At 32.5% G+C, this 26,885-nt stretch overlaps 1 protein-coding gene across 1 annotated transcript in view; it reads right to left on the reverse strand.

Annotated features, from left to right (window-relative positions):
- LOC133629900 (asc-type amino acid transporter 1-like) overlaps positions 1-26,404 on the reverse strand; it is a 56,981-nt gene extending 30,577 nt beyond the window's left edge. Inside the window, exon 1 of the mRNA XM_062020997.1 lies at positions 26,260-26,404. Coding sequence (XP_061876981.1) covers positions 26,260-26,365 — 106 coding nt within the window. The 5' untranslated portion in view covers positions 26,366-26,404. The remainder of the gene's footprint in view (positions 1-26,259) is intronic.
- Between the last annotated feature and the right edge of the window lie 481 nt (positions 26,405-26,885).

Below are 26,885 nucleotides of genomic sequence, written 5' to 3' on the forward strand. Positions count from 1 at the left end.
GCAAACAGTTGAAATGTAGCAAGAAAAAGTGGCAATGTTGAAACTCTAATAACACAAAGCTGCCATGCAGGCTGTTTATTTTTCTTTAAAAGTGTAATTGCAACAAAAAGAATAATGAATTAAAATCAATGTTGTTATCTTTATTGAACTATTTAATTATTTCACATCCAATATTTGATGAAATTAAATATTTTTTGGGAAAAATATTCCATATTTTTGGGGGAAAATATTCCATATTTTTTTGGAAAAATATTCCATATTTTTGGGGGAAATATTCCTTATTTTTGGGGAAAAATATTCCATATTTTTTTGGGAAAATATTCCTTATTTTTGGGGAAAAATATTACATATTTTTGGGGGGAAATATTACATATTTTTTGGGGGAAATATTCCATATTTTTGGGGGTAAATATTCCATATTTTTGGGGAAAAATATTCCATATTTTTTGGGGAAATATCCCATATTTTTTGGGGGAAATATTCCATATTTTTGGGGGAAAATATTCCATGTTTTTGGGGAAAAATATTCCATATTTCTGGGGGGAAATATTCCATATTTTTGGGGAAAAATATTCCATATTTTTTGGGAAAAATATTCCATATTTTTTGGGAAAAATATTCCATATTTTTGGGGAAAATGTTTCCATATTTTGCATGTTTGACTTTTAAAAATGTAAGTTTTTTGGTTTTTTTTTACATTTTTTTCTGTTTTTTTTTCTTTAAAAGTGTCGTTGCTCCAAAAATAATAATGCATTAAAATCAATGTTGTTATGTTTATTGAACTATTTAATTATTTCACATTCAATATTTGATTAAATTAAATATTTTTTGGGGAAAATTTTCCATATTTTTGGGGGTAAAGGGGGAAAATATTCCTTATTTTTTGGGGAAAATATTCCATATTTTTGGGGGAAAATATTACATGTTTTTGGGGAAAAATATTCCATATTTCTGGGGAAAAATAAATAATAAATGATATTCCATATTTTTTGGGAAAAATATTCCATAATTTTGGGGGAAAATATTCCATATTTTTGGGGAAAATGTTTCCATATTTTGCGTGTTTGACATTTAAATTTTTTTTTTATTTTTTTAATTTTTATTTTTATTTATTTACAAAAAATGGCATAAAACAAGCAAGAAAACATAATAAAATAAAAACAACTTATAATCGACTGATAGATCTGAAGTTGATCTAGGGACTTACTGTAAATGTTAAAAGTATAAAAAAATGTATGATTTATTTTTAACTTTTTTATGAGTGGGACCCTTTTTGGAGCCACAAGAATATAATTGTTTGTTTGTTTTTTAATCTGTCATTGCTCAAAAAATGCTAATGAATTATTGATTGATATCAATGTTTTTATCTTTATTGAACTATTTAATTATTTCACATCCAATATTTGATGAAATGAAATATTTTTGGGGAAAATATTCCATATTTTTTGGGAAAAATATTCCATATTTTTTGGGAAAAATATTCCATATTTTTTGGGGAAAATATTCCATATTTTTGGGGAAAATATTCCATATTTTTTGGAAAAAATATTCCATATTTTTTGGAAAAAATATTCCATATTTTTTGGGAAAAATATTACATATTTTTGGGGGGAAATATTCCATATTTTTTAGGGGAAATATTCCATATTTTTGGGGAAAAATATTCCATATTTTGTGTGTTTGACATTTAAAAAACTAAGTTCGTTTTTTTGTTGTTTTTTTTTTACAAAAAATGGCATAAAACAGCCAAAAAACATAATAAAATTAAAGCAACTTATAATCGACTGATAGATCTGAAGTAGATCTAGGGACTTACTGTAAATGTTAAAAGTATTAAAAAAATTATGATTCATTTTTAACTTTTTTATGAGTGGGGCCCTTTTTGGAGCCACAAGAATATAATTGTTTGTTTGTTTTTTAATCTGTCATTGCTCAAAAAATAATAATGAATTATTGATTGATATCAATGTTGTTATCTTTATTGAACTATTTAATTATTTCACATACAATATTTGATGAAATGAAATATTTTTTGGGAAAAATATTCCATATTTTTTGGGGAAAATATTCCATATTTTTGGGGGGAAATATTCCATATTTTTGGGGAAAAATATTCCATATTTTGGGGGGAAATATTCCATATTTTTGGGAAAAATATTCCATATTTTTTGGGAAAATATTCTATATTTTTTGGGGAAAATATTCCATATTTTGTGTGTTTGACATTTAAAAAACTAAGTTAGTTTTTTTTTTTTTTTTTTACAAAAAATGGCATAAAGCAGCCAAGAAAACATAATAAAATAAAAGCAACGTATAATCGACTGACAGATCTGAAGTTGATCTAGGGACTTACTGTAAATGTTAAAAGTATTAAAAAAATTATGATTTATTTTTAACTTTTTTATGAGTGCGGCCCTTTTTGGAGCCACAAGAATATAATTGTTTGTTTGTTTTTTAATCTGTCATTGCTCAAAAAATAATAATGAATTATTGATTGATATCAATGTTGTTATCTTTATTGAACTATTTAATTATTTCACATCCAATATTTGATGAAATGAAATATTTTTTGGAAAAAATATTCCATATTTTTTGGGGAAAATATTCCATATTTTTTGGGGGAAAATATTCCATATTTTTGCGGGGAAATATTCCATATTTTATGGGAAAAATATTCCATATTTTTTGGGGAAAATATTCCATATTTTTGGGGAAAATATTCCATATTTTTGGGGAAAATATTCTATATTTTTGGGGGAAAATATTCCATATTTTTTGGGGGAAATATTCCATATTTTTGTGGAAAATATTCCATATTTTTGGGGGAAAGTATTCCATACTTTGTGTGTTTGACATTTAAAAAACTAAGTTTTATTATATTTTTTTTTTTACAAAAAATGGCAAAACAAGCAAGAAAACAAAATAAAATAAAAAACAATGTACAATCAACTGATAGATCTGAAGTTAAATGTTAAAAGTATAAAAAATGTATGATTTATTTTCAACTTTTTTATGAGTGGGGCTGTCACGGTGGGGTTGCAGCTTACTGCGAGGTTTGTTCTCCCAGGCAGACGACTCCAGACAGGACTTGCAGGTAGGAACATGATTTAATCGTAAATGAACACTCAAGGAGATACAAAACAGAAAACAAACCGACGGAACAAGGTGCCGATCGCACCTGAAGCTAAGGCTACTACTTAGCATAGACTAGAGATCACTAGCAGGGGCTAGGAGACAAGCAAGAAGAGAAAATAAAGACATGTTTTTCACGCTTACAGCTTTTTTTTTTACACGCACTCTCCCGGCCTCAGTTTGTGGCGGTTAGTTGGAAACAGTAGCGTGTAAACCGAGTGGCATTGAACGCATCGTTCTAAACACCACAACAGATACCAATGTCGACTGCAGGGGAGTCCAAAGTGCGGCTCATTTTTTAAAAGGCCCGTTCTAAAAAATAACATTAAAATTTAAACAGAAAACACAAAAATAAGTGGAATAAAAGAGCAAACAGTTGAAATGTAGCAAGAAAAAGTGGCAATGTTGAAACTCTAATAACACAAAGCTGCCATGCAGGCTGTTTATTTTTCTTTAAAAGTGTCGTTGCTCCAAAAATAATAATGCATTAAAATCAATGTTGTTATGTTTATTGAACTATTTAATTATTTCACATTCAATATTTGATGAAATTAAATATTTTTGGGGAAAATATTCCATATTTTTGGGGGTAAATATTCCATATTTTTGGGGGAAAATATTCCATATTTTTGGGGGAAAATATTCCATATTTTTGGGGGAAATTATTCCATATTTCTGGGGAAAATATTCCATGTTTTTGGGGGAAAATATTCCATATTTCTGGGGGAAAATATTACATATTTTTTGGGGGAAATATTACATATTTTTTGGGGAAAATATTACATATTTTTGGGGAAAAATATTACATATTTTTGGGGAAAAATATTACATATTTTTGGGGAAAATGTTTCCATATTTTGCGTGTTTGACATTTAAAAAATTAAGTTTTTTTTTGTTTGTTTTTTTTCTGTTTATTTTTCTTTAAAAGTGTCGTTGCTCCAAAAATAATAATGCATTAAAATCAATGTTGTTATGGTTATTGAACTATTTAATTATTTCACATTCAATATTTGATGAAATTAAATATTTTTTGGGGAAAATATTCCATATTTTTGGGGGTAAATATTCCATATTTTTGGGGAAAAATATTCCATATTTTTTGGGGAAAATATTCCATATTTTTGGGGGAAAATATTCCATATTTTGGGGGGAAATTATTCCATATTTCTGGGGAAAATATTCCATGTTTTTGGGGAAAAATATTCCATATTTCTGGGGAAAAATATTACATATTTTTGGGGAAAAATATTACATATTTTTTGGGGAAAATATTCCATATTTTTGGGAAGAATATTCCATATTTTGGGGGAAAATGTTTCCATATTTTGCGTGTTTGACATTTAAAAAATTAAGTTTTTTTTTTGTTTGTTTTTTTTGTGTGTTTATTTTTCTTTAAAAGTGTCGTTGCTCCAAAAATAATAATGCATTAAAATCAATGTTGTTATGTTTATTGAACTATTTAATTATTTCACATTCAATATTTGATGAAATTGAATATTTTTTGGGGAAAATATTCCGTATTTTTGGGGGTAAATATTCCATATTTTTTGGGGAAAATATTCCATATTTTTGTGGAAAAATATTCCATATTTTTTGGGGAAAATATTCCATATTTTTGGGGAAAATTATTCCATATTTCTGGGGAAAATATTCCATGTTTTTGGGGAAAAATATTGCATATTTCTGGGGAAAAATATTACATATTTTTTGGGGAAAATATTACATATTTTTTGGGGAAAATATTCCATATTTTTGGGGAAAAATTTTCGATATTTTTGGGGAAAATGTTTCCATATTTTGCGTGTTTCACATTTAAAAAATTAAGTTGTTTTTTTTTATTTTTTGTTTTTCTGTTTATTTTTCTTTAAAAGTGTCGTTGCTCCAAAAATAATAATGCATTAAAATCAATGTTGTTATGTAAACTATTTAATTATTTCACATTCAATATTTGATGAAATTAAATATTTTTTGGGGAAAATATTCCATATTTTGGGGGGTAAATATTCCATATTTTTGGGGAAAAATATTCCATATTTTTCGGGGAAAATATTCTATATTTTTGTGGAAAATTATTCCATATTTCTGGGGACAATATTCCATGTTTTTGGGGGAAAATATTCCATATTTCTGGGGAAAAATATTCCATATTTTTGGGGGAAAATATTCCATATTTTTTGCGGAAAATATTCCATATTTTTGGGGAAAATGTTTCCATATTTTGCGTGTTTGACATTTAAAAAATTAAGGTTTTTTTTGTTTGGTTTTTTTTCTGTTTATTTTTCTTTAAAAGTGTCGTTGCTCCAAAAATAATAATGCATTAAAATCAATGTTGTTATGTTTATTGAACTATTTAATTATTTCACATTCAATATTTGATTAAATAAAATATTTTTTGGGGAAAATATTCCATATTTTTGGGGGTAAATATTCCATATTTTTGGGGAAAAATATTCCATATTTTGGGGGGAAAATATCCCATATTTTGGGGGGGAAATATTCCATATTTTTGGGGGGAAATATTCCATATTTTTGGGGGAAAATATTCCATGTTTTTGGGGAAAAATATTCCATATTTCTGGGGGGAAATATTCCATATTTTTGGGGAAAAATATTCCATATTTTTGGGGAAAATGTTTCCATATTTTGCGTGTTTGACATTGAAAAATGTAAGTTTTTTTTTTAAAAATTTTGTTCTGTTTATTTTTCTTTAAAAGTGTCGTTGCTCCAAAAATAATAATGCATTAAAATCAATGTTGTTATGTTTATTGAAGTATTTAATTATTTCACATCTAATATTTGATTAAATTAAATATTTTTTTGGGAAAATATTCCATATTTTTGGGGGTAAATATTCCATATTTTTGGGGGAAAATATTCCATATTTTTGGGGAAAAATATTCCATATTTTTTGGGGGAAATATTCCATATTTTTGGGGGGGAAATATTCCATTTTTTTTGGGAAAATATTCCATGTTTTTGGGGAAAAATATTCCATATTTCTGGGGAAAAATATTCCATATTTTTGGGGAAAAATATTCCATATTTTTTGGGGAAAATATTCCATATTTTTGGGGAAAATGTTTCCATATTTTGCGTGTTTGACATTTAAAAAATTTAGTTTTTTTTTGTTTGTTTGTTGTTGTTTTTTACAAAAAATGGCAAAAAAAACAAGCAAGAAAACATAATAAAAATAAAAACAACTTATAATCGACTGACGGATCTGAAGTTGATCTAGCGACTTACTGTAAATGTTAAAAGTATAAAAAAATGTATGATTTATTTTTAACTTTTTTATGAGTGGGGCCCTTTTTGGAGCCACAAGAATATAATTGTTTGTTTAATTTAATCTGTCATTGCTCAAAAAATAATAATGAATTAAAATCAATGTTGTTATGTTTATTGAACTATTTAATTATTTCACATCAAATGTTTGATTAAATGAAAACAATTTTGGGAAAAATATTCCATATTTTGTGTGTTTGACATTTAAAAAACAAAGGTTTTTTTTACAAAGTATGGCATAAAACAGCAAGCAATAAAAACATAATAAAATAAAAACAACTTATAATCGACTGATAGATCTGAAGTTGATCTAGAGACTTACTGTAAATGTTAAAAGTATAAAAAAAATTATGATTTATTTTTAACTTTTTTATGAGTGGGGCCCTTTTTGGAGCCACAAGAATATAATTGTTTTTTTGTTTTTGAATCTGTCATTGCTCAAAAAATAATAATGAGTCAAAATCAATGTTGTTATGAATCATTGACCTATTCAAGGCTCCAATTATTTCACATTAAATATTTGTTGAAATCAAATATTTTTGAGCGAAAATATTGCATATTTTGGGTGTTTGCCATTTAAAAAAACGTTATTTTTTAAAAATTTATTTGATTTTTTTTACAAAAATCTAGTGGTACGCCAAAGGCTTGTTAAATCCAAGTAATTTTCCCAAGTTTATTTTTAAAACATGAACTGAGAGACGGTGACATTTGGTATGCCAACCAGAGGTTGCGGGTAACAGCGATTATTGTTGACCATGCACATACCGACTTATTTTTATAGGTACTAATTTGGACAACCTTTCATACTCATGGTCCAATTAATCAAAAACCAACTGAGAACGTGAAAACATGTGATACAAAAACTTGCCCACCGAACTATATGGACATTGTAAAAATGTCTAATAGTACCATACACAATTTAAAAATACACCCCTGCAGAACTGGGTGTCACCCCTGACAAAATAGTCTGGACACACCACTGCTGGTTCATGCCAAACTAAATGAGTCTAGTCCAGTATTTTTTAATCCAACATTATGGCTGAAAACTGTATCACGATATAAGCGTTTTATATCAGTCCATAGCGATAATTATTGTCCTTTTTTATGGCTTGATAAAGTGTAAGAAAATAGTGCAAAGTGTGAAAATGAAACCCGTCTGAAAGGTTTCATAAAGATTGTGAGATGCAAAGTACTCATTTAGCTGCTGTGGGACACATTTTTTCAGCATTTTAGAGATAAAGGGGAGGTGCCACATTTAGCAGGAAGTCCCAATCGAGGTTAGGATGAATAAATGAAAACATGTGAAAGTAGATAGCGATAATTATTGTCCTTTTTTATGGCCTATGGAAAATAAGGATTTATTTCAACTGTAATCTTCCTGTGGTTATAATCTATCCATCAAGGCAGGAAGTAAATGTCAACACAAGCATGGAAAACACTCAAAACAATGTCAACAAAATAGTAAAATCACATTAAACACTTAACGATAAGCTCTTAAAAATAAGGAATATGTAAGAAATGCTTGATAAAGTGTAAGAAAATAGTGTAAAGTGTGAAAATGAAACGATTTTAGAGATAAAGGGGAGGTGCCACATTTAGCAGGAAGTCAGAATCGAGGTTAGGATGAATAAATGAAAACATGTGAAAGTAGAGAAACCCGAGTAAAATATCGTATGCAGGTTTAGCAGCAGGAAGTTAGAGCGGTGCTATAAAGGGTGAGCGCGGCTAAGGTGGCGTGGTATTAGCGGTCTTTACAGACTGACAGTCTGACTCCAGTCCCTTTGGAAAAAAATCCCAAAAAACTTTTCCTCTTTTATCCACAATTTCTTCATTCTGACTTTCTCTCTTCATTCCATGCAAGGAATCAACCAAACTTGATAGTTGATACTGTCGCCTGATTGGCTGTTAGCGTGTCACGTGATCACTTCCTGCGTTATATATATATATATTTATTGATCAGTCACCCGATGACGCTCGCTGCTGACTTTGAAAAGCAAACAGGATTCAGTTCTTGAGGAAAAACTGGATGTGGGAGCGAGGAGGCGCTGCCAGGCGAAGGAGGAAGGAGACCTTTCAGAATAGTAATGGCGTCTCAGCCACAAACCAACGGGGGGGGCATTTAGTCCTTTGTGACTTGGATTTATGACCTTTCCTTCCTCCTTCCTCCTTCCTCCTTCCTCTGGCCCGCATCCTTCTTCTTGTGGCCCAGCACCAATTCTGCGGCGGGTCGCTCCGACCGAACCGAGGCAAGAGCACACTGGCGCCACCTACTGGGCACGTTTGTCGTACCGCCATTGGTCCAGTGGGGACTGGTTAATAATGAGCCCAGTGAAGAAACTACGAGTTAGTGGTGAATGTTACTGCAGTATTATAGTACATACTCTGATCACTAATCAATCACTTCATCAACTCCGCAGCAGCTCAACTTCCTCAAGTTGCTCCTTCTTTAGACTGCGAACGTTTTTTCCCTACGCTCCGCACCCCGTGGCTTATAAAACGGTGTGGCTAATTTATGGATTTGTCTCGGCTATGCAAAATAGTGTTCATTCACACTGAAAAGGTGTGTTCTTGTTTGTGCTATGGCGCCACCTTTTTAGACAAGTTCCGGAACCGGAAGTAGAATTGTCAGCCACCAGTGCCTCCATGGAAATGCCCACCCCCCCCCCCCCCCCCCCCCCCCCCCCCCCCCCCCCCCCCCCCCCCCTCTACCTCAAAGAACTACTCACCCCCAAATCCTCCACACCACACCAGGCTAGCCTCCTCCGACCTCCGAGGACAAAGCTACAAACAATGGCTCTCCCTGACCACCTGAGGGCACCACAGACTGTGGATGCTTTTAAAAAAGGCTTAAAAACCCTTCTTTTTAAAAAAAAAAAAAAAAAAAGCCTTTTTATAGATATATGCATACTAGTTCTAGCTATTAGGCTGTTCTAGTTTTTATTTTGTTTATTTTTTTATTATTATCTTTTTATTATTATTATTATTATTATTATTATTTTCAATACACTGTAGCACTTTGAGGTTGTTTGCTCAATGTAAAGTGCTTTCTACAAATACAATCTATTATTATTTTTATTATTATTGGTGAGGACGGCGGAAAAGATCATCAGGACTCCTCTTCCTCCTATCCAGGAGATTGCAAAAAAAGCAGCTGCCTGACCAGGGCTCAGAAAATCTGCAAAGACTCCTCCCGCCCCCACCAAGGACTGTTTTCACTGCTGGACTCTAGGAAGAGGTTCCGCAGCCTCCGAAGCAGAACCTCCAGGTTCTGTAACAGTTTCTTCAAAGAACTACTCACCCCAAATCCTCCACACCACACCAGGCTAACCTCCTCCGACATCCGAGGACAAAGCTACGAACAATGGGAGACCTGCTCCGCCGCTCCCAGTCTGTGAAGGCTCTCCCTGACCACCTGAGGGCACCACAGACCGTGGATGCTTTTAAAAAGGCTTAAAAACCTTTCTTTTAAAAAAGCCTTTTTATAGATATATACCATATGCATACTAGTTCTAGCTATTAGGTTGTTCTAGATTTTATTTTTGTTTATTTTTTTAATTATTATCTTTTTATTATTATTATTATTTATTTTCAATACACTGTAGCACTTTGAGGTTGTTTGCTCAATGTAAAGTGCTTTCTACAAATACAATCTATTATTATTATTATTATTATTACTGGCATGGATTCTTCATTCATCACTCCAAGCAATATTTGTGAGTTTTACAATATAACTAAAACTATTTATACTTACTAAAGCGTCCCATGTCGACGCAAATCCCATAGGGGTGATGAAAGGATGGTCAGTGCCTGAGAGCTGCGGCCTGCCACCACGAGTTACTTTTGAAATTAAGTAACTAGTAATTGTAACTAGTTACTGGTTTTCAGTAACTAACCCAACACTGCTTGTGTGTGTGTGTAAAGCCGCGTATAGTATGTGACTGGGCCGGCACGCTGTTTGTATGGAGGAAAAGCGGACGTGACGGCAGGTTGTAGAGGACGTTGAAGGCAGTGCCTTTAAGACACGCCCCCAATAATGTTGTCCGGGTGGAAATCGGGAGAAATTCGGTAGAATGGTCGGGAGTGGCACTGAAATTGGGGAGTTTCCCGGGAAATCGGGAGGGTTGGCAAGTATGAGTATTAGCGGTGAATGCGGTGTTACACCAAATTTGGCCCGCGGGCCAGAGTTTGACACCCATGTCTTAGGGCAGGGGTGTCCAAACTTTTTCCACTGAGGGCCGCACACTGAAAAATCAAAGCTAGCGGGGGCCATTTTTATATTTTTTATTTTAAAAACCAATACAATATATATATATAAAAAAAGATACTTTTAGGCCTCCACTCAGGCTCGATCCCGGGGGGCCCCCAAAGGGTTTGGTCAAAAAAATATTAAAAACGTGTCATTAGTCAGTGTTATTATTTTTATTATTATTCAAGGTTTAAATCGCTAGAACAACATTAGGTCTATCTGTCAATATAACGTTTTTAAAGATTTAAGTCGTATGCTCTTGTTGTCAAAGAAAACCCTGTTTTTTTAATGGAAAAAAACACAAAGTATGTAATATTTTCACTCAATAAAATTTGTAAGTGGAATATTTCAGATTATATAATATTTGGAGCCTTAAAAAGGTCAATAACTCATAACAATATTGATTCATTATTATTTTGGAACAATGACACTTAAAAACAAATCCCACTAAAATGATTGAGGATCCAAAAGGGTCCTACTCATTAAAGTGTTAAAAAATAAATTATATATATATATTTTACTGTTTCCTTTTAACACAATAATCTCGAGATCAACTTCAGATCCATCCGTCAATTATAAGTTGTATTGTTGTTTATGGTTTTTGTTTGTTCGTTTTAGGCCCTTCTTTAAAAAAAAAAAAACGCTTACCGTATTTCCTTGAATTGCCGCCGGGAATATAGTATTCGCCTGCCTAGAATTAGAGCCGGGTCAAACTCGTTTCGCAAAATAATTAGCGCATGCTTGGCACTTCCGCCGGGTCAAATATGAGTCATTAAATGACTTCCGCCTCCTGGTGGTAGAGGGCGCTAGTGATCCTTCTTGCGACTGCTGGTACTGCAGGAAGACCGGTGCTGCAGAAGAAGACAACAGGCAGCAAGAGTGAGCAGCCATTGTTTGCTTGCACTTTTACCATGGAGGATTACATATCTAAAATAAAACAGCTTTCTAAACTGGACTTCCAATCGAAGCAGGGGGTAATACTTAAAGGAAGATCTCCATCGAGACAGAGAGACTTTTAAAACTGAAGAAAGATAAGGAAGACTTCTATAGGAGCTGCGCATGGACTCATTTATACCTAAAGGTAAGACCATAATAACGTTTTTTTTTAATTAAATGTGCTTTTCATGATAAGGTAAGCGCCGGGGTGAGAAGAGGTTTTAAAATAATTAGCGCATGCTTGCCCATCCCGCATGCTTTTGGTAAACGCAGGAGTGAGAAGAGGTTTTAAATTAATTAGCGCCCCTGCGGCTATTCAAGGAAATACGGTAGTTTTTTATATGGCAAACACAAAATATGCAACATTTTCACCAAAGAATATCTCAAAGTGGAATATTTAATGTGACGTAATTGGAGCCTTGAATAGGTCAATAATTCATAATGACATTGATTTTGATTCATTATTTTTTTTTAAAGAAAGAAACAGCCTACATGGCAGCTTTGTGTTGTTAGAGTAAACATTGCAACATTTTCTTGTTCACCTGGTTGCTCTTTTATACCACTTTTTATGTTGTTGTTGTTTTTTTTATCGTATTTTTAGAACGTGCCGTGGGGCCGTTAAAAAGTGACCTGCGGGCCGCAAATGGCCCCCGGTCCGCACTTTGGACACCCCTGCCTTAGGGGATCTGCTCCAATTTCGTTGTTCTTTCAACCTGTTCACTGTAATAATGACAATAAAACTCTATTCTATTCTATTCTATTCTATTCTATTGTTACAGACACCGTTTGGAAACAATGATTGTCACACACACACACTAGGTGTGGTGAAATTATTCTCTGCATTTGACCCATCACCCTTGATCACCCCCTGGGAGGTGAGGGGAGCAGTGGGCAGCAGCGGTGGCCGCGCCTGGGAATAATTTTTGGTGATTTAACCCCCAATTCCAAGCCTTGATGCTGAGTGCCAAGCAGGGAGGTAATGGCTCCCATTGTTATAGTCTTTGGTATGACTCGGCCTGGGTTGGAACTCACGACCTACCCATCTCAGGGCGGACACTCGAACCACTAGGCCTAAAGCGGGGGTGTCCAAACTTTTTCCACTGAGGGCCGTACACGGAAAAATTTAAGCCATTTTGATATTTTTCAAACCTTAACAAAATATATGGATTTTTTTTTTTTTTTAACCTTTAGGGCTCCCGGGGACTATAAAGGGTCTCAGTTAGAGATGTCCGATAATATCGGTCTGCCGATATTATCGGACGATAAATGCGTTAAAATGTAATATCGGAAATGATCAGTATCGTTTTTTTTATTATCAGTATCTTTTTTTTTTTTCTTTTTTTTTTAAAATTAAATCAACATAAAAAACACAAGATACACTTACAATTAGTGCACCAACCCAAAAAACCTCCCTCCCCCATTTACACTCATTCACACAAAAGGGTTGTTTCTTTCTGTTATTAATATTCTGCTTCCTACATTATATATCAATATATATCAATACAGTCTGCAAGGGATACAGTCCGTAAGCACACATGATTGTGCGTGCTGCTGCTCCACTAATAGTACTAACCTTTAACAGTTAATTTTACAAATTTTCATTAATTACTAGTTTCTATGTAACTGTTTTTATATTGTTTTACTTTCTTTTTTATTCAAGAAAATGTTTTTAATTTAGTTATCTTATTTTATTTGATTCATTTTTTTAAAAAGTACCTTATCTTCACCATACCTGGTTGTCCAAATTAGGCATAATAATGTGTTAATTCCACGACTGTATATATCGGTTGACATCGGTATCGGTTGATATCGGTATCGGTAATTAAAGAGTTGGACAATATCGGCATATCGGATATCGGCAAAAAGCCATTATCGGACATCCCTAGTCTCAGTCATTAAACTGTTAAAAATAAGTCAAATTATTTTTTTTTTTTTTATTTAACGCCTACAGTAAATCTCTATATCAACTTGAGGTTGATATAAAGTAAAAAAAAAAAAAAGGTTTTCTGTCAAAGACAACTTTGTTTATTATAGTAAAACTGAAATATGCAGTATTTAGTAATTAGAGCCTTAAAAGATCAATAATGCAGGACACCATTGATTTTAATTATTTCATATTTTTGAGTAATCACAGTGAAAAGTTAAATAAAATCCTACTAAATATATTTGGGATCTAAAAGGTCCCCCGCTCATAAAGTGATACATTTTTATTATTATTTTTAACTTTTAACACTTAAATTACGAGATCAACTTCAGATATATCTGTCGATTTTACGTTTGAACTATTATTTTGTTTGTTTTATGCTCTTTTGTCGAATAAAACTTTGATGTTTTTATATGGCAACCACACAATATATGCAATATTTTTTCCACATAAAACATTTTAAAGTGATATTTTTTTAACTAATAATTAATTATAACATAGATTTTTAGTCTTTTTTTTTTTTTTAGCAATGGCAAAAAAAAAAGAAAAATAAACAAAGACAAAAGAAAAAAAACATATATATATATACATATATATATATATATATATATATATATATATATATATATATATATATATATATATATATATATATATATGCTTTTTTTCCTTTTGTCTTTGTTTATTTTTTTTTATTTTTTATTTTTTTCTAAAAAAAAAAAAAAAAGACTAAAAATCCATGTTATATATATATATATATATATATATATATATATATATATATATATATATATATATATATATATATATATATATATATATATATATATATATATATATATATATATATATATATATATATATATACACATTAGTGTTGTCCCAATACCAATATTTTGGTACCGGTACCGGTACTTTTCTACATAAAGTAATCGTTTTAATTCACACAAATAGTACTGTATTGGTAAGAATTATTCTAAAATATTAGCAATAATTGTATTTATTTTTTGGTTGTTTTTGGGTGCCATATCTCCATGCTCTCCCTAAACCTAAAAAAACGATCTAGCATTTTAATATTACAGATAAAAATACACAAATAATAAGTGAGATTACAATGTAAATATAAAAGTGTAAATAAAATGAGGATAAAAATTAGGACATCATAAAAAAATGTCACTAAGCATAAAAGTCAATCCAAACCCCCAAACAAAGTAACCAAATTGAATTAAAATAAATAGGAAAAAATATTTGAATATAAAAAAACAGCCTGCATGGCAGCTTTGTGTCAACTTTTTCTTGTTAGATTTCACCTCATTCCACTTTTTTTAAAATGTTTTTTTTTTAATTTTTGCAATATTAGCAATTTTGCAATTTTTGCGGAATGTGTGGCGGGCCGGTAAACAATTAGCTGCGGGCCGCAAATGGCCCCCGGGCCGCACTTTGGACACCCCTGGCCTAAGGTATGTAAATAAACACGTACAGAGTATTTCTGTGGCAATAACTCAAACCACAACGTATATATCTGCGACTTATAGTCCAGTGACGCTTTCATGCAAATGAAAGCGTCACCACTTTAGTCATAATTCTTGCGCTGAAGAACTTTCTCTGACTTCTCCTGTTTGTTTGATATTGTCATTAACTGCCACAAGTGGCGGAAGAGTGTATTACAACTGAGTACCGCTGCGGAAAAATCTTGAATTTGAACTATTTTATAACGTAAAAGTTGCATCATGGCTACAAAGTGTGTTTTACTAGATTACTCCATTAATTGAACTAATTCATCGATAGATTTGATTACAACATTTAAAAAAAAAAAAAAGCTTAGATTTCTGATTTTTACGAGAGAAAAAAATCACATTGAAAAAATTCATACTTTTTTTTTAGATGTCAAATAATGAGAACATAGAAGATGCTTTGAAAATGATACAAAATGAGTGAGCAGCTGGGGAAAGATGACAAATAATATTATTTTTATGTTTGGAAATAACATGGTATTATGTATTACATTATGTTTTGATCTGTTATAAAAAAAATAACATAGAATAATATTTTGTGACCGACGGTGTCAAATATGATACAAATCGAAAATCATACATGGAAATTGACTTTTGTAAAAAAAAAAAAAAAAAAATTTTAAAAAAAAGAACAACATTAATTTGTTCAAAAGGACCAATGTTAGCTCTAGTTTCACATAATTGGAATTATCTGTCAAAAAACTTAACGGGTTCAGGCTTTTAAAGGGTTAAACATGTATTATTGTTGGACCGTCAGGGTCACATTGTTTTGTTAAAGCGTGGTTACTCTCCAAGGAACAGTTCTTATGCTACCATGGCAACAGTAATCAACAATTATCCCTACGGGGTTCCATAACAGTGCAGGTTGGAAGGACAGAAACGAAAGCATCATTTAGTACTTATGTATACATATATATATATATATATATATATATATATATATATATATATATATATATATATATATATATATATATATATATATATATATATATATATATATATATATATATATATATATATATACTTATATATATATATATATATATATATATATATATATATATATATATATATATATATATATATATATATATATGTATATATATATATATATATATATTTATAATTTCATATGTACAGTATATATATATATATATATATATATATATATATATATATATATATATATATATATACATATACTGTATGTGTATGTATATATGTATATATATATATATATATTTGTATGTACGAACCCCGTTTCCATATGAGTTGGGAAATTGTGTTAGATGTAAATATAATATTTTTAAAATCGATGTTTTAGTTTTTTGAATGGATTAAGATTTGTTACAACTAAGCACTAAATTAAGTGATTAGTGTTTTATTTTCCCAGATTTGAACGCAGTGTTACTGTTCAAACTGTGTGGCAAAGGATATGAAACAAAGGGGTGTCGATTTTTTTTTTTTAATCGCGATTCTAAATCTTTTTTTTTTTAAAGTCAATTATTTAATTTGAATTTTTCCAAAATCTGTCCTGTCCAGCCACTTTATTAAATATATATATATCTATTTTAAAAAAAAGGCTTTTTTAAAAAGAAGGGTTTTTAAGCCTTTTTTAAAAGCATCCACAGTCTGTGGTGCCCTCAGGTGGTCAGGGAGAGCGTTCAAATATTCACATACTCGTTAAATGACACCTCTGCTGTGTTCTTAATAAATACTTGGGCCTACTACGCGACTAGTCTTCATGGCGGTCGCCCGGGGGTTTTCTGAGGTGGGACTTGGTGAGAAGCGTTTGGGATAAATGTTTCTTCCTGACCCCTTGCCTCTGGCTTCTTTTTGCAAACGTACCCTCAACAACACCCGTGCACAAGAAGCAACTAATGAGCGCCTGTGATCCAATAGGAAGGAGGACGCGGGGCACGCCACGGCCACAAAGGTCATCAGCTGTGAGCGTCCACTAACGACGCGGCCCCAGCGAGCGTGTTCATCTTCCGTCGTGGCGGCCGCGGTGAGACGCTTACGCAACTTTTGTTATGTCACACGTTTTTTTGGGGCCCGCCGACGCGTTCTCCTCCGGCAGCGCGTGACTCATACGTCCCCTGCAGTGGACGTGTCGGTGGAAGTCTGACAAGAGACGTGGAACCGGGCCCACGTCTCCGGAGCCCACCGCCAGTCTGCTGCAGTGTCAACTTACCAAACCGGTACTGGGAAATGTTCAGGTCCGAAACCAAAGCATCTGCACACACCCACACCTCCACCCACACCCACACCCACACCTCCCTGCCTGAGGGGGAACATCAAAGTGGTTCAACTGCTTTGGCCTACTTGTGTGAAGCTCAGTCTCCATATAAATATACACATTAGTATTGTCCCGATACCGATATTTTGCTGCCGGTACCGGTACCAAAACTTTTCTAAATAAAGGGAACCAAAAAAATGGCATTAATGGCTTTATTTGAACAAAAAATCTTAGTGTACATGAAACATATGTTTATTATTGTAATTTAGTCCTTCAATAAAATAGTGAACATACTAGACAACTTGTCTTTTAGTAGTAAGTAAACAAACAAAGACTCCTAATTAGTCTATGCAGTAACGTATGCCCCGCAATATATGAATATTGTGGGGGGGGGGGGGGGGGCGTGGCCCGCTGGCCTGCAGCGAAGCAGGGTGTGCCAGGACCTGTTTCGAGATCAGCGACAGGTGCGCAGATGACACAGCTGTGAGTGTTTGACTGATGACCTGTCGCTCTGTTGAAGGCAGCAGTCAAGAAGGAGAAGGGGGTTGTTGACGGCGGAGAAAACACACGAGCGCGAGCGAGAGTGAGAAGGAGAGAAACTGATGGCTGAAAAGCAACAGGAAGAACATTTATTGAAAAATAAAACATTGTTCGCAAAGATGAACGAGGCTGTCATGTCCATCCTTGGTGGTCTGAAGAACCCGGAGGAGAAAGACCTCCACAAATATATATTTATATGTATGTATGTTTTTTTTATATATATATATATATATATATATATATATATATATATATATATATATATATATATATATATATATATATATATATATATATATAAAAACATACATACATATAAATATATATATATATATATATATATATATATATATATATATATATATATATATATATATATATATATATATATATATATATAAAAACATACATACATATAAATATATATATATATATATATATATATATATATATATATATATATATATATATAAAAACATACATACATATATATATATATATATATATATATATATATATATATATATATATATATATATATATATATATATATATATATATATGTATATATATTTATAGGGCTGCAACTAACGATTAATTTGATAATCGATTAATCTGTCGATTATTACTTCGATTAATCGATTAATAATCGGATAAAAGAGACAAACTACATTTCTATCCTTTCCAGTATTTTATTGAAAAAAAACAGCATACTGGCACCATACTTATTTTGATTATTGTTTCTCAGCTGTTTGTACATGTTGCAGTTTATAAATAAAGGTTTATTTAAAAAAATAAAAAATAAAAATAATTTTTTTTTTTTTTTTTTTTTTTTTTTAAAAGCCTCTGCGCATGCGCATAGCATAGATCCAACGAATCGATGACTAAATTAATCGGCAACTATTTTTATAATCGATTTTAATCGATTTAATCGATTAGTTGTTGCAGCCCTAATATATATATATATATATATATATATATATATATATATATATATATATATATATATATATATATATATATATATATATATATATATATATATATATATATATATATATATATATATATATACATACAGCCCGGCCCCCGGCCACATGTTTTTTATTGGAATTTTGCAAAATAAGAAATAAGTACTTTAAAAAAGTAGTTTTATACTCGTGAGTGTTGATGACACAGCTTTGCAACAGTTGATATTCTAGTTTCAAGCATGTTTTACTCAATATAGGTCATCACATCTCAGCAACAAGCTGTAATATCTTACTGAGATCATTTAGGACTTAAAACAAGTAAAACACTCTAACATCAAATCTGCTTTGTGAGAAAAATGATCTTATCAGACAGAAAATAAGCAAATATCAGCCTTATTTGAGATATAGGTGTATGTACGCTTGACTTACATCAGAACAAAGAAGCATAAAAGTCAATCCAAACCAAAAAAAAAGTAACCAAATTAAATACAAATAAATAGGAAAAAATATTTGAATATTAAAATAATTTTTAAAAATTGTATTTTCTAGTCCGGGTGCATAAAAAAAAAGCTCCCAAATGAACGACTACGACTCGGTTTTAGTCGTTCGCTTCAAAGAGCCGTTCAAAAGACTCGACTCGTTTGGGAACGTCCCATCTCTACAGGCGAGTCCTCTGCTCACTAATCAAGAGCAGGTGTGGACAACGGCAAAACAGGAAGTGGAAGATAAATAAGAGCGCCAAACAGGAAGAATCAACCCAAACACTGTCACACAGACGGTGACAATGACGTCATCGCTCCTAATAGGAATCTATCATGACGTCATCGCTCCTAATATGAATCTATCATGACTCTAATTGAGATTTTTTGTTTTACTTTATGAAAAAAACCTATCAAGCACGTTTTCCTATCAGTCCAGAGAAGCCAACGCCAACGACGGGCCGAGTTAGCACGCGAGCGAGTCCTTTCCAGTGTGAAATAGCTGAAGAAAACTGACACCATTGTTCCCCCGGCAGGAGCCCAGTAGGCTCCGCCTCCCCCATCCAGCCGCAGCAACATGACAGTCTCCCTGCAAGCCCCTCGGAGGAACTTGTGGAATGAACCATGTGAGCCGGGCCTCGCATTTCTTTTCTCAAAGCCTCAAAGGCATCACGTGCCGCCCTGGAGTTAAAGTTTACAGTTTAAGGGAGGTGTCAGTGAAGGCAACACGTGTGAAACATGACGATCCTGGAGGGGGGGGGGGGGGGGTTGTAGTGAATGTTTAGGTTATGTCACAGGTCCTCAAAGTCCTGAATATTCTGCATATTTGCACCTAAAAATAGCCGTCTTTTAACCCAACTGTTATTCCAGAACACTGTAAACATTCAATGATGCAAGGACCTCCTTTCCTATCAGCAGGGTGTCCAATTAGTGCCTGATCAAAAATACACCAGCAAAAATAGGAATTCTCTTCTTTTTGTTTAAATTCTTCAGAATTCTGTCTTTAACCTTTGACTGTTTTAGCAGTATAGTGTGTACTTTGTGTGTATTAAATGTCAACAATCCTTAGTACACGGTGTGTACTTTGTGTGTATTAAATGTCAACAATCCTTAGTACACGGTGTGTACTTTGTGTGTATTAAATGTCAACAATCCTGACATTTATTGCTGCAATAAATCATTGGACACTTTAATTAGTAATAGGACGAAAAGTGTGTGTAGTGTACTATAGTATACATATGGTGTACTATAGTGTGTGTATTGTACTATAGTATACATATAGTGTACTATAGTGTGTGTAGTGTACTATAGTATACATATGGTGTACAATAGTTTTGTGTGTAGTGTACTATAGTATGCATATAGTGTACTATAGTGTGTGTAGTGTACTATAGTAAACATATAGTGTACTAGAGTGTGTGGAGTGTACTATAGTATACATATAGTGTACTATAGTGTGTGTAGTGTACTATAGTATACATATGGTGTACAATAGTTTTGTGTGTAGTGTACTATAGTATGCATATAGTGTACTATAGTGTGTGTAGTGTACTATAGTATACATATAGTGTACTATAGTGTGTGGAGTGTACTATAGTATACATAAGTGTACTATAGTGTGTGTAGTGTACTATACTATACATATAGTGTACTATAGTGTGTGTAGTGTACTTTGGTATATATATAGTGTACTATAGTGTGTGTAGTGTACTTTGGTATAGTATTAGTGTACTATAGTGTGTGTAGTGTACTATAGTATATATATAGTGTACTATAGTGTGTGTAGTCTACTATAGTGTGTGTAGTCTACTATAGTATATAGTGTACTATAGAGTGTGTAGTGTACTATAGTATAGATATAGTGTACTATAGTGTGTGTAGTGTACTATAGTATACATATAGTGTGTGTAGTGTGTCATATAGTATACATATAGTGTACTATAGTGTGTCATATAGTACACATATAGTGTACTATATTGTGTGTAGTGTACTATAGTGTACTATAGTGTGTGTAGTGTACTATAGTATAGCTATAGTGTACTATAGTGTGTGTAGTGTACTATACTATACATATAGTGTACTATAGTGTGTGTAGTGTACTTTGGTATATATATAGTGTACTATAGTGTGTGTAGTGTACTTTGGTATAGTATTAGTGTACTATAGTGTGTGTAGTGTACTATAGTATATATATAGTGTACTATAGTGTGTGTAGTCTACTATAGTGTGTGTAGTCTACTATAGTATATAGTGTACTATAGAGTGTGTAGTGTACTATAGTATAGATATAGTGTACTATAGTGTGTGTAGTGTACTATAGTATACATATAGTGTGTGTAGTGTGTCATATAGTATACATATAGTGTACTATAGTGTGTCATATAGTACACATATAGTGTACTATATTGTGTGTAGTGTACTATAGTGTACTATAGTGTGTGTAGTGTACTATAGTATAGCTATAGTGTACTATAGTGTGTGTAGTGTGTCATATAGAATAGATATAGTGTACTATAGTGTGTGTAGTGTATTATAGTATAGATATAGTGTACTATAGTGTGTGTAGTGTACTATAGTGTACATATAGTGTGTGTAGTGTATATAGTATACATATAGTGTGTGTAGTGTACATATAGTGTGTGTAGTGTACTATAGTGTACATATAGTGTGTGTAGTGTACATATAGTGTGTGTAGTGTACTATAGTATACATATAGTGTGTGTAGTGTACTATAGTGTACATATAGTGTGTGGTGTACATATAGTGTGTGTAGTGTACTATAGTGTACTATAGTATACATATAGTGTGTGTAGTGTACATATAGTGTGTGGTGTACATATAGTGTGTGTAGTGTACTATAATGTACTATAGTATACATAACGTGTGTGTAGTGTACATATAGTGTGTGGTGTACATATAGTGTGTGTAGTGTACTATAGTGTACTATAGTATACATATAGTGTACTATAGTGTACATATAGTGTGTGTAGTGTACTATAATGTACTATAGTATACATATAGTGTGTGTAGTGTACATATAGTGTGTGTAGTATACTATAGTGTACTATAGTATACATATAGTGTGTGTAGTGTACTATAGTGTACTATAGTATACATATAGTGTGTGTAGTGTACTATAGTGTACTATAGTGTACATATAGTGTGTATAGTGTACTATAGTGTACTATAGTATGCATATAGTGTGTGTAGTAGGTTTGGTTGTTATCATCAGTCATCAACAATTGAGAACATAGATATAGATATTGGAAGGATGTGGACAGCAAGTAAGAGAGAGAGAGAGAGAGAGAGAGAGAGAGAGAGAGAGAGAGAGAGAGAGAGAGAGAGAGAGAGAGAGGGAGAGAAAGTATCTACATGTGATTGTTTACATTAGTGTGTTAGTGTTAGTTTAGTTTAGTGTTGTAGCTGCCTGGATTTTGAAGGAGGATAGAGATGCCCTTTCTTTTATACGCATTCCACATTGATGATATAGTGTGTGTAGTGTACTATACTGTACTATAGTGTAGATATAGTGTACTATAGTATACATATAGTGTGTGTGGTGTACTATAGTGTGTGTAGTGTACTATACTGTACTATAGTGTGTGTAGTTTACTATACTGTACTATAGTGTAGATATAGTGTACTATAGTATACATATAGTGTGTGTAGTGTATTATAGTGTACTATAGTGTAGATATAGTGTACTATAGTGTGTGTAGTGTACTATAGTGTAGATATAGTGTACTATAGTATACATATAGTGTGTGTAGTGTACTATAGTGTACTATAGTGTAGATATAGTGTACTATAGTGTGTGTAGTGTACATATAGTGTGTGAAGTGTACATATAGTGTGTATAGTGTGTGTAGTGTACTATAGTGTGTGTAGTGTACTATAGTATAGATATAGTGTGTGTAGTGTACTATAGTATACTATAGTGTGTGTAGTGTACTATAGTGTACTATAGTCTGTAGTGTACTATAGTGTGCATATAGTGTGTGTAGTTTACTATAGTGTACATATAGTGTGTGTAGTGTACTACTATAGTGTGTGTAGTGTACTATAGTGTACATATAGTGTGTAGTGTACTATAGTGTACTATAGTGTGTGTAGTGTACTATAGTGTACATATAGTGTGTGTAGTGTACTATAGTGTACTATAGTGTGTGTAGTGTACTATAGTGTGCATATAGTATAGATATAGTGTACTATAGTATATATAGTGTGTGTAGTGTACTATAGTATAGATATAGTGTGTGTAGTGTACTATAGTGTGTGTAGTGTACTATAGTGTGTGTAGTGTACATATATTATAGATATAGTGTGTATAGTGTGTATAGTGTACATATAGTATAGATATAGTGTGTATAGTGTGTGTAGTGTACTATAGTATAGTTATAGTGTACTATAGTGTACTATAGTATAGATATAGTGTGTATAGTGTGTGTAGTGTACTATAGTATAGTTATAGTGTACTATAGTGTACTATAGTATAGATATAGTGTGTATAGTGTGTGTAGTGTACTATAGTGTGTGTAGTGTACATATATTATAGATATAGTGTGTATAGTGTGTATAGTGTGTGTAGTGTACATATAGTATAGATATAGTGTGTGTAGTGTACTATAGTATAGATATAGTGTGTATAGTGTGTGTAGTGTACTATAGTATGGATATAGTGTGTATAGTGTGTGTAGTGTACTATAGTATAGATATAGTGTACTATAGTATAGATATAGTGTGTATAGTGTGTGTAGTGTACTATAGTATAGATATAGTGTACTATAGTATAGATATAGTGTGTATAGTGTGTGTAGTGTACTATAGTATAGATATAGTGTGTATAGTGTGTGTAGTGTACATATAGTATAGATATAGTGTACATATAGTATAGATATAGTGTGTATAGTGTGTGTAGTGTACATATAGTATAGATATAGTGTGTATAGTGTGTGTAGTGTACATATAGTATAGATATAGTGTACATATAGTATAGATATAGTGTGTATAGTGTGTGTAGTGTACTATAGTATAGATATAGTGTGTATAGTGTGTGTAGTGTACTATAGTATAGATATAGTGTACTATAGTATAGATATAGTGTGTATAGTGTGTGTAGTGCACTATAGTATAGATATAGTGTGTATAGTGTGTGTAGTGTACTATAGTATAGATATAGTGTACTATAGTATAGATATAGTGTGTATAGTGTGTGTAGTGCACTATAGTATAGATATAGTGTGTATAGTGTGTGTAGTGTACATATAGTATAGATATAGTGTGTATAGTGTGTGTAGTGTACATATACCGGTAGTATAGATATAGTGTGTATAGTGTGTGTAGTGTACTATAGTATACATATAGTATATATATAGTGTACTATAGTATAGATATAGTGCACTATAGTATAGATATAGTGTGTATAGTGTGTATAGTGTGTGTAGTGTACTATAGTATAGATATAGTGTGTATAGTGTGTGTAGTGTACTATAGTATAGTTATAGTGTGTATAGTGTGTGTAGTGTACTATAGTATAGTTATAGTGTGTATAGTGTGTGTAGTGTACTATAGTATAGATATAGTGTGTATAGTGTGTGTAGTGTACTATAGTATAGATATAGTGTGTATAGTGTGTGTAGTGCACTATAGTATAGATATAGTGTGCATAGTGTGTGTAGTGTACTATAGTATAGATATAGTGTACTATAGTGTGTGTAGTGTACATATAGTATAGATATAGTGTGTATAGTGTGTGTAGTGTACTATAGTATAGATATAGTGTGCATAGTGTGTGTAGTGTACTATAGTATAGATATAGTGTGTATAGTGTGTGTAGTGTACTATAGTATAGATATAGTGTGTATAGTGTGTGTAGTGTACTATAGTATAGATATAGTGTGTATAGTGTGTGTAGTGTACTATAGTATAGATATAGTGTGTATAGTGTGTGTAGTGTACTATAGTATAGATATAGTGTGTATAGTGTGTGTAGTGTACTATAGTATACATATAGTGTGTATAGTGTGTGTAGTGTACATATAGTATAGATATAGTGTACATATAGTATAGATATAGTGTACTATAGTGTGTGTAGTGTACATATAGTATAGATATAGTGTACATATAGTATAGATATAGTGTACTATAGTGTGTGTAGTGTACATATAGTATAGATATAGTGTGTATAGTGTGTGTAGTGTACATATAGTATAGATATAGTGTGTATAGTGTGTATAGTGTACATATAGTATAGATATAGTGTGTATAGTGTGTGTAGTGTACTATAGTATAGATATAGTGTGTATAGTGTGTGTAGTGTACATATAGTATAGATATAGTGTGTATAGTGTGTGTAGTGTACATATATTATAGATATAGTGTGTATAGTGTGTATAGTGTACATATAGTATAGATATAGTGTGTATAGTGTGTGTAGTGTACTATAGTATAGATATAGTGTACTATAGTGTGTGTAGTGTAACAAGACTCCCAGCACAGCAGCAGTCACTTCCTGCACTTTAAAGCATCCTCTCTGACGTTCACACGCACGCAGGCGCGCGCACACGCACGAATGCGCGCACACACAACAACACACACACACGCACGCACGCATGCGCACACACGTGCACACTTTGTGCCTGAGGAAGTGCAACAAAGTTCCAAGCTAGTCGAGATGGAGCCACCCCATAAAAAGATGGAGCCAGCCCATAAAAAGATGGAGCCACGTCTACAAGTCTACACGAAAAGATGGAGCCACGTCTACAAGTCTACACATCTACACGTCTACAAGTCTACAAGTCTACACATCTACACGTCTACAAGTCTACAAGTCTACACACAAGTTGTGTAGGTGATGCAACACTTGAGTGTCCAACACGCATTAACTTGTGTGCCACGCAGGGCATGAGGCGCGTCACTAACGCAGCTTTTTGTGCGTAAAAGCTCCAAGTTGGCGGTTCAACATTTTCAACATTTCTGCGTTGCAAAACTCACCGATGATGATCGCGCACGCGCTCCAGAGTCCGATTTCCTTCTTCAGAGTGACTCTGTCGTCATTGTTGTTGTCCTTCTTCTTCTTCTTCTTCCCCGCGTCCTCCATCTCCGCGTCCACGTCCACGTCCACGTCCACGTCCACGCGACTGACTGGCCACTGGAAGCGAGCAGCGCGCTCCTGTTTGTCCCCCCGCACTGATGCGGACTGGCGCATGCGCAGTGAAGCCGGGACGCGCACCTTCTCGGATTTTAAGCCACAAATGGCATCACGTGACCTGCCACGCAGCCTCCTTTTAAACGCAAATACATATTTATTATACATATATTATTATTATTACTTTTACACGCAGTCAAATACATATTTATTATACTTATATTACTTGTATTACTTTTGCAGTCAAATACATATTTATTATACTTATATTATTATTATTACTTTTATTACTTTTAAACGCAGTCAAATACATATTTATTATACTTATTTTACTTGTATTACTTTTAAACGCAGTCAAATACATATTTATTATACATATATTATTATTATTACTTTTATTACTTTTAAACGCAGTCAAATACATATTTATTATACATATATTATTATTATTACTTTTATTACTTTTAAACGC

This window comes from Entelurus aequoreus, linkage group LG02, assembly GCF_033978785.1.
Source record: "Entelurus aequoreus isolate RoL-2023_Sb linkage group LG02, RoL_Eaeq_v1.1, whole genome shotgun sequence".
NCBI classification, from domain to species: Eukaryota; Metazoa; Chordata; class Actinopteri; order Syngnathiformes; family Syngnathidae; genus Entelurus; species Entelurus aequoreus.